Source organism: Hyalella azteca, unplaced genomic scaffold, assembly GCF_000764305.2.
Source record: "Hyalella azteca isolate HAZT.00-mixed unplaced genomic scaffold, Hazt_2.0.2 contig9433, whole genome shotgun sequence".
NCBI lineage: Eukaryota > Metazoa > Arthropoda > Malacostraca > Amphipoda > Hyalellidae > Hyalella > Hyalella azteca.
Genome location: NW_025939505.1, coordinates 8,740 through 17,424, shown reverse-complemented (window position 1 = coordinate 17,424; position 8,685 = coordinate 8,740). Strand labels below are relative to the sequence as shown.

Sequence of the window (8,685 nt, the reverse complement as noted above, 5' to 3'; positions counted from 1 at the left end):
CTAGATGGCCATGACCTAGTGTTTTTGCAGTATTTCGACACGTAAATGTATGACGTCACCATTTCAACCATCAACGAACGCATGGAACTAAAACAAAGCTTAATATAAAGGAAAAACTAGAGAGGTGACGGAATTACCTACGATGTCGGAATATACCGCGTTTACCCTATATTCACAGATTTATTTAAAAGTCTCAAACCATAATATCCTTTCTACACAAACAGTTTATCACTATTTGATAGAGCAAGGTTAACTACCTATCAACTTTCACACGTGTTTTGAATTTTGATGTCTAATGTTCTCACTGGGTGACGTGGACTTTTGCTCTGCGGATCTTAAAATTTTCCCACGGCCCCAATAGGCCCTAGTGTTTTGCGGTAATATTGCGTACAATAGTATGACATCACTATTTCAATCATCTACGAATGCGTGAAACCAAGACAAAGTTTAAACTAAAGCAAAAAGTTGAAAAGTGTCAGAATTTGGTTAGTTTTCAGGTTTACCCTATATTCCATGCCTGCTGCCACAGGGCTTCCGGCATGGCACAGAGTGCCTGATTTTCCAGTTTGGGCAAGATGATCTGCAGTCTACAAAAGTCTAAAAATGGGTCAACAGAATCACAAAACTTATAGTCCATTATGGCTAGCATTATGACAAACCAGACATTTTTTAGAATCAGTTCATTTTTAATTTCCTCATTTACTCAAGATGTGAACCAATTTCTTATGTATGATAATACTGGTATCCATGACACTTTACTGGTCTACTTATAGGACTCAAAAATGAACTTGAGGGAGAGTCTAAAAAACTCTCTACTTTGCCACTATGATCACTATGATGGCTAGTGACATGAAGCTGATTCAGCCCCCAAGTTAACATAACATATTGAAATTCATAGGCTAGCCTAAGTTTTAAATGCACAGATAATGAAATTAATTTCCTTGCACTACTAACACATTCAACTCACTAATATAAAATTTATGAGTAGGCACATGAGCAATTCAAGTTTCCAACATGAATTCATAACACCCACTTCCACTATCTTACCCCTCGGGCCCTCAGTAGGCTCAGTACTTCATAATATTATTGATAGGTAGCCAATGCGATTCAAGGTTTTAAAATATCAACATAAAATTTGTCCAAGCCATTGCCATTGGACACATTTTGAATAGGTGAGAAATGTAATCAAGAAATTCACAGTAGCTTCCCGCAATAGGTATGAAATTTTCATTATCAATCAAAACGAAAATATGAAATTTTCATTATCAATCAAAACGAAAATGCATGAAATTACGTAGAATAGCCTAGTAGCCCTACCTACAGTATAGCGAGTCTACAAACAATTTTTTTACAAAACGAGACTGTTCAACACTCTGATGTTATAACTGAGCGAATATGAAGGCCGGGTTTAAAAAATAGTTTCAGAGGTTTTAGGACACTTTTCATTTATATCCGCCTAGATATTAGTTGAAACTTACTTTTTTCTTAAAGCCACCCTTTATTGCCTCCATTGGTATACACGAACTATCTCCAACAGAACACAAACAGACCTCGGATGTTGCCACCGCGGTGTGGTGTAGTAAAAGATGCTACGAATGAGAAAGCGAAGATNGTTCCATCATCGGCAATAAAGCGGTCAGGTCTGAAAACAAAGGGGTCACCCCAGTAGGACTCGTCCATCATTATGCTGCGCAAGTTGACGAACAGAGTAGCGTTCTTCGGGATACGGTGGCCCTGCGTGCATAGTCCTCTCAGGTGTGCATGATTAAGATCCTAATTTTAAAGCTGAATAGTCCAATTGTTTCAAAGTCATGTTATAACGGCTTAGCTCGTAGCGCTGCATGTTACGATGTTCTCTGTATTTCTAACAAATTCTAAATTTATGATTTCCAAGTCAGCTGTTATCTGTTTTTCTGCAATTAAAATTTTCTATCGGTCTTCGTAAATGTTTTTCAGGATTGAAAAAATTTAATAAATGTGTTTTTGCCACCGCAATAGTACTCCCCGTTAATATGTTGGAATATGACATATATACTGGAAAATCTCTGTCGGAATTTAATAGGCGTACAAGTTATAATGTAAAAACAATAGGTTAATAGAAAAATGAACGTTTAGCAACTCCCGGATGTCGTAAAATAAGCTGTTCATGTGGGTTACCTGCAATATGGTGTCATTTGTGCACGTGTGAGGGACGGTGACTGGAGCCACGCAGCGGAACCGCATCACTTCAGTCAAGAACGCCGATGTCTTCACAAGCCTGGCTCAATAAAATTTCGAGAATTAGTTAACCACATTAATAGGTTGGTTGCAAAATTTCGGTATAACCATGTAATTTTTCATAATAATAAATATAATAATTATGATAATACTAAAAATATTAGTAATAATAATATAATTATTAATAATAGTAATAACGACAGTGACCAAAATAATAATAAATATACATATTTTAGTTAATAACACCAAATTATAATAATGATGTAGTATTAAACGACGCTTAACATACATTATAAAATTTTTCTGAGTAAATAATATTTCATTTTTATTCAACGTGCTTAATTCAGCACATTTAGACATTGTCCTGCACTCTGGGGTACTCCCATATAACTTTATATAACTATAGTACTCCCAATTTTGCGATAAACGACTACCAGATCGGATATTTAGATTGGATTATTATTGTTATGTCAACCAACTTGTTCCTATCCTCGATGGTGGGAAGATCTCGGCCAGTATCTTTGAGGTGCTGGTCAAGTTCCTTCTGTACCGCGGCCTGCCAGTCAGGATGAAGGCAAAGGAAAAGAACACAGAAACCTACCACCGATGAACTTGTTTCTGATCCAGCAGTGAATAGGTCGTTACACACGGCAGTCAGCTGCGACTCTGCCGTAGGATAAATGTATAAAATGATAATAAATGTTTAATTGGGAAGTAAATCGAGGATAACATCATTTCTAGTTCGGAATCAAAGTGAAATATTTCCAAGATTGTTCGAATGCTTGCACTAAAAATAATATCGAGCCTTGTTATACTGCGATATGTGTACGAATGTATTACAATTTACAACACACCCATAAACTCGAGCTTTGACACATCTTCAGTTTTCACTCATATTTGTTCTGAACGTCAAACACATTTAATGAATAAATATTTTAAAATCTCAAATATTTCTTGTAAACTTCGACTCTGAAAAATAAACTCGAAACCACAAATGCAAACCTGAAAATGAGGAGTGCAGGTCAGTTTTCTTGAGCTCGTTGAGGTACAAGTCGATGAAGTTGTTGAGGTCACTCTGATCGAGATCCTTTTTGTGATCTTCAATGGCTTTCTGCGAGGGCGTTTGTATATTAGTCACATTTAAAAATTAGTTATTCGTAAAATAAGTAACATTTTGGCGAAAAGTATTATTAATAGTTTGTCATTGAAGATAATTGTGATTGCCGTTGTTCAAATTGCATTAAAATTTACCGAAAATCGGAAGACAACTGTGCATGAACCTATGAAAGAAGCACACTTACGTAATTAAATTTTAATGAATAAAGTGCATGAGCAATTTATTTTAGACGTTTTAAGTATTGAATTAATTCCAAGTTCTAATGTAGAATGTGTTACCTCCACATAGTTCTTTACGTCGGTAAGCGCCTTCAATTGCGGCGTATAGCCCAAAAAGTCCGGAAAAATTTTACGTAGGAAGGGAAAGATGTTCAGCAAACCTCCAGCAGCCTTCAAATAGAGGGAATTATTAAAATCGAATCCATATTTAAAGCGTAACCGAACTTGTCAAGTTGTCATTCTCATCTTCTTTTGGTTTCAGCAAAAGAGTTCATGACTCGTCCATCATTATGCTGCGCAAGTTGACGAACAGAGTAGCGTTCTTCGGGATACGGTGGCCCTGCGTGCATAGTCCTCTCAGGTGTGCATGATTAAGATCCTAATTTTAAAGCTGAATAGTCCAATTGTTTCAAAGTCATGTTATAACGGCTTAGCTCGTAGCGCTGCATGTTACGATGTTCTCTGTATTTCTAACAAATTCTAAATTTATGATTTCCAAGTCAGCTGTTATCTGTTTTTCTGCAATTAAAATTTTCTATCGGTCTTCGTAAATGTTTTTCAGGATTGAAAAAATTTAATAAATGTGTTTTTGCCACCGCAATAGTACTCCCCGTAAATATGTTGGAATATGACATATATACTGGAAAATCTCTGTCGGAATTTAATAGGCGTACAAGTTATAATGTAAAAACATAGTTAATAAGTTAATATATAAGTTAATATATATAAGTTAATATAACATATAAGTTAATAGAAAAATGAACGCTTAGCAACTCCCGGATGTCGTAAAATAAGCTGTTTATGTGGATTACCTGCAATATGGTGTCATTTGTGCACGTGTGAGGCACGGTGACTGGAGCCACGCAGCGGAACCGCATCACTTCAGTCAAGAACGCCGATGTCTTCACAAGCCTGGCTCAATAAAATTTTGAGAATTAGTTAACCACATTAATAGGTTGGTTGCGAAATTTCGGTATAACCATGTAATTTTTCATAATAATAAATATAATAATTATGATAATACTAAAATTAAAGGGGTGGAATCCTTCTTCACAAAAACAGACTTGAATTCAACAGTTTCTCCTAATTTTTTCGCTGCTTTCAGCACGCTCCAAACCTGGGCCGGATCCTTCACAGTCACCAATAGAGGTCTGCAGGCGTTATTAGCAGTATTCTTGAAGCGCAACCTCTTGCACGATGCAATATCAACCGGTGTGCTTAGAGCTTCGTTACAACAGTCTGCCACATACTTATTGTCGGCCATCACACGTTCGTTCGTCTCAGATGCGGTGCTTTCGGGAGTGCCGAACCAAACAAGGTTGGACTTCCTTCTTTCTCTGTCTAGTAATTCGCGGGAGCTTTCGCTAGCATAAACTCGAGCTTTGACGCATCTTCAGTTTTCACTCATATTTGTTCTGAACGTCGTATAAAATTAATGAATTAATATTTTAAAATCTCAAATATTTCTTGTAAACGTCGACTCTGAAAAATTAACTCGAAACCACAAATGCAAACCTGAAAATGAGGAGTGCAGGTCAGTTTTCTTGAGCTCGTTGAGGTACAAGTCGATGAAGTTGTTGAGGTCACTCTGATCGAGATCCTTTTTGTGATCTTCAATAGCTTTCTGCGAGGGCGTTTGTAGATTACTTACTTTTCAAAAATAGTCATATGTAAAATAAATGACATTTTGACGAAAAGTAATCTTAATAGTTTTCCTTTGAAGATAGTTGTGATTGCCGTTATTCAAATTACATGCAAATTTCTCAAACATAGGAAGACAGCTGTGCATGAACCTATTATATAAACACACTTACGTAATTAAATGTTCAGGAATAAAAAAAAATAATTTTAGACGATTCAAGTATTGAATTCCAAGTTCTAATGTATTATCTGTTACCTCCACATAGTTCTTGACTTCTGTAAACGCTTTCAGTTGCGGCGTATAGCCCACAAATTCCGGACAAATTTTACGTAGGAAGGGAAAGGTGTTGAGCAAACCTCCAGCAATCTTCAAATAGAGGAAATTATTAAAATCGAATCCATATTTAAAGAGTAACCGAACTTGTCATTCTTATCTTCTTTTTGTTTCAGCAAAAGAGTTCTAACGGTAAATTAATTATTAGACATGCCGGCTAATCGATAAAATATTGATAAAAGAAATTGGCTTAAAACGATGCAGTCTGAACAATTGAATTTCGTCAATCAACCATTATTGTACAATTTCCAATGCAGAAATAAAACTGAATACGATATATCTGTGTCCAACTCATATGGTGGAAAAGATCAAGTTAAGAACCAAACCAAAATACGGAATGAAACTTATTGTATTTATAAGTGCTTGTCTCGTTATAATTTACAACCTTCGTTGCCATTCGAATGATAGGCCATCCGCACAAGAATGGGATTGTGCAATTAAATAAATAATTTATTATGTAAAAAATCCAGTGACCTGGCTCGTCCTGAAGGCGGTGTCGAGGAGCTGGACGAGCTCATAAAGCTTGGGGTCGTCGTGCCTGAGTCGCACCCCCGCCAACACCGCCCACAGCACGGTCACGCCTGTCACTGCCAGCTCAGGCTGACCATTAATCATTATGTGTTATTTGTGTTGTTCCTTGCAATTCATTTTGCTTATATACGGACGACGAGTTCATGCTCAAAACAAAGTGCCAGCTCAGGCTGACCAGTATATGTTATTTGTGTTGTTCCTTGCAATTCATTATGCTTATATACGGACGATGAGTTCAAGCGCAAAACAAAGTGCCAGCTCAGGCTGACCATCAATCATTATATATTATTTGTGTTGTTTCTTGCAATTCATTATGCTTATATAGGGTCGATCAGTTCATGCTCAAAACAAAGTGCCAGCTCAGGCTAAACATCAATCACTATATATTATTTGTGTTGTTCCTTGCAATTCATTATGCTTATATAGGGTCGATCAGTTCATGCTCAAAATAAAGTGCCAGCTCAGGCTAACCATCAATCATTATATGTTATTTGTGCTGCTCCTTTTAACTCATTATGCTTAGATACGGACGATCAGTTCATACTCAAAACAAAGCACAGTTTGGGAGAAATTTAAATACTTCTTAACTTCGTAATAAATAGAACTTCATCTCTTAAGAACGTCTCTAAATAGAACACTTAATTTCTTAATAAATAGAGGTTTAAGGTATTTTTAAATTTAAATGAATCGAACGTCGGATTCTTGATAGCGATTTTTTTATAGAAAGGTTTTATTAAATCATTTCCTCCCTCTCGTGAATAGTATTTTTAAAAACCGACGGTTTAGAATAAGGGTGCTTGGGTTAATTTCAATGTGATATGTTTTAACCTGGATTTCGAAGGGTCCATTTTTCTTGTTCAAATGTTGGATGAGCTCGCGCACTTCCTCCAGTATGATGTCGTGATGAACACTTTTCCCAACTCCCAGGTTACGCAAATGATGTAATGTGAAACGGCGTTGAGTCTTCCAAAATTCTCCATTTGAGAACATGATACCTGGCGCCATCAAAATTTTTAGTATGACCAACAAATAATGACAACTGGTTCAATGAGCTATCAACCGTTATTCTATGAATGATAGTGGCCAGTTGTGCAGGAATCCGCGTAAATTGATCGATTCGTAATTTTTTTTCAGTCCATCATTGCCTGATCGTGAATTAAATTTGAGCCACGAAAGAAAAACAAATTTTAATACTTATATTACTCGCAATTATTTGCTCATGTCAGACTGCGAAGGAAAATATTCAATATATGAATGAAATTTTTGTGCTCATTTCAAATCACGTCCCCGAGATATTATCATCTTGGTGTTGTTTATATTGTTAATTCTACTCTTCCTTATGTCCGAACATCCTCATAATAAAAGAATCCAGAGTGTATGGATCTTTCAGATACTTTTAAGAAACTAAACTCCCTTAGTTCAGTATAAAAATGTCCACTGATCCTTAATATTAATGTATACCAAGGTGTTTGCCGTATAAATCTTCATTAGAAAATAGTTCTGGTCGTCCCAAGAGGTCAGGGTTTGCCAGAGCCTCGTTGCCAGCCTCCCATCCGTTGACAATCACCAGCGGGTCGCTGCCGACGAAAATGCCTACTACGGAACCATATTTTCGTTGCAGGAACTCCCACGTGCGGTGGGGCTTTCCTTTCTCGATGAAGAGTCCGTACCCGAGAATTGGCCATTTTGTAGGGCCTAAAAATGAGGGAAAATAATAAACTCTTAGTACAATTCATTGAAGTTGTCGAAGGCTTGAGGCGAAGTACGTGTCATCGTAAAATGGTTATATATATGAACGACCGAACAATAGTCGGACAGGATTGGTAACATTACCGGACACTGGTTAGAAATCCGGACAAAATCGAGCCAGGTTGTGTACTCTGCAATTAGTTTGTACTCGAAAACCGGACGCGAATATAAATGAACTACACTACCGGACATTCTAAAAAACACCAACCTCGTTAGGTTAGGGTTAGAGTTAGGGTTAGGTGTGTATAAAACCCTTCTTTACGTTACTTGACACCTTTCTACTAAGGTTAGGTCCAGCCAGGTTAGGTTCTCTTTACTTTTTTTCACAAGTTTACGCAGGTCATTGGGTAAAATATATATATATATATATGCAAGTTTGATTGAAGACCAGAGCATGCTTTTTATTAACAATCTTCTTGTTCGTTTTTGGATGACCAGGTAGAGGTAGCCTGGAGAGTAGCTTCCAACAATCCGGGTAAGTTTAAGTTCCGGGTTTTTAAGGAAGATAAAAGAATTGATATAAGCCCAAACTTGAAAGATCTATTGCGAGCTGAAGCTACCAAAAAACGAGGTTCATCGACATCAGCTGTCTTAACTCCTGCTCTACGGCAAGCAGCTAAACAACTCCGAGACAACGACCAAATCGTTATACGAAAAGCTGATAAAAGTAATATTTTCGTAATTATGGATAAAACGGATTATATCTCAAAAATCAATGCAATTATATCGGACGAGTCCAAATTCTGTCGTGTCGCAAGAGATCCAACAGAACAGCTTCAGAGGAGAGCTAATAAATTGATCGACACAGCAAACTCTGCAGTTGGATCTATAAAACTTACCCGGATTGTTGGAAGCTACTCTCCAGGCTACCTCTATGG

At 36.9% G+C, this 8,685-nt stretch overlaps 1 protein-coding gene across 1 annotated transcript in view; it reads right to left on the bottom strand.

The window, feature by feature from the left end:
• Positions 1-1,550: 1,550 nt before the first annotated feature.
• Positions 1,551-8,685, bottom strand: part of LOC108676579 (methyl farnesoate epoxidase-like) — a gene marked incomplete at its 3' end in the record, with an annotated part of 8,070 nt that continues 935 nt past the window's right edge. The window contains exons 3-13 of the mRNA XM_018164679.1: positions 7,520-7,753; positions 6,887-7,053; positions 6,002-6,127; positions 5,450-5,560; positions 5,068-5,176; positions 4,365-4,468; positions 3,613-3,777; positions 3,220-3,328; positions 2,697-2,883; positions 2,158-2,257; positions 1,551-1,734 (exon numbers count right to left, since the gene is read on the bottom strand). Coding sequence (XP_018020168.1) covers positions 1,551-1,734; positions 2,158-2,257; positions 2,697-2,883; positions 3,220-3,328; positions 3,613-3,777; positions 4,365-4,468; positions 5,068-5,176; positions 5,450-5,560; positions 6,002-6,127; positions 6,887-7,053; positions 7,520-7,753 — 1,596 coding nt within the window. The remainder of the gene's footprint in view (positions 1,735-2,157; positions 2,258-2,696; positions 2,884-3,219; positions 3,329-3,612; positions 3,778-4,364; positions 4,469-5,067; positions 5,177-5,449; positions 5,561-6,001; positions 6,128-6,886; positions 7,054-7,519; positions 7,754-8,685) is intronic.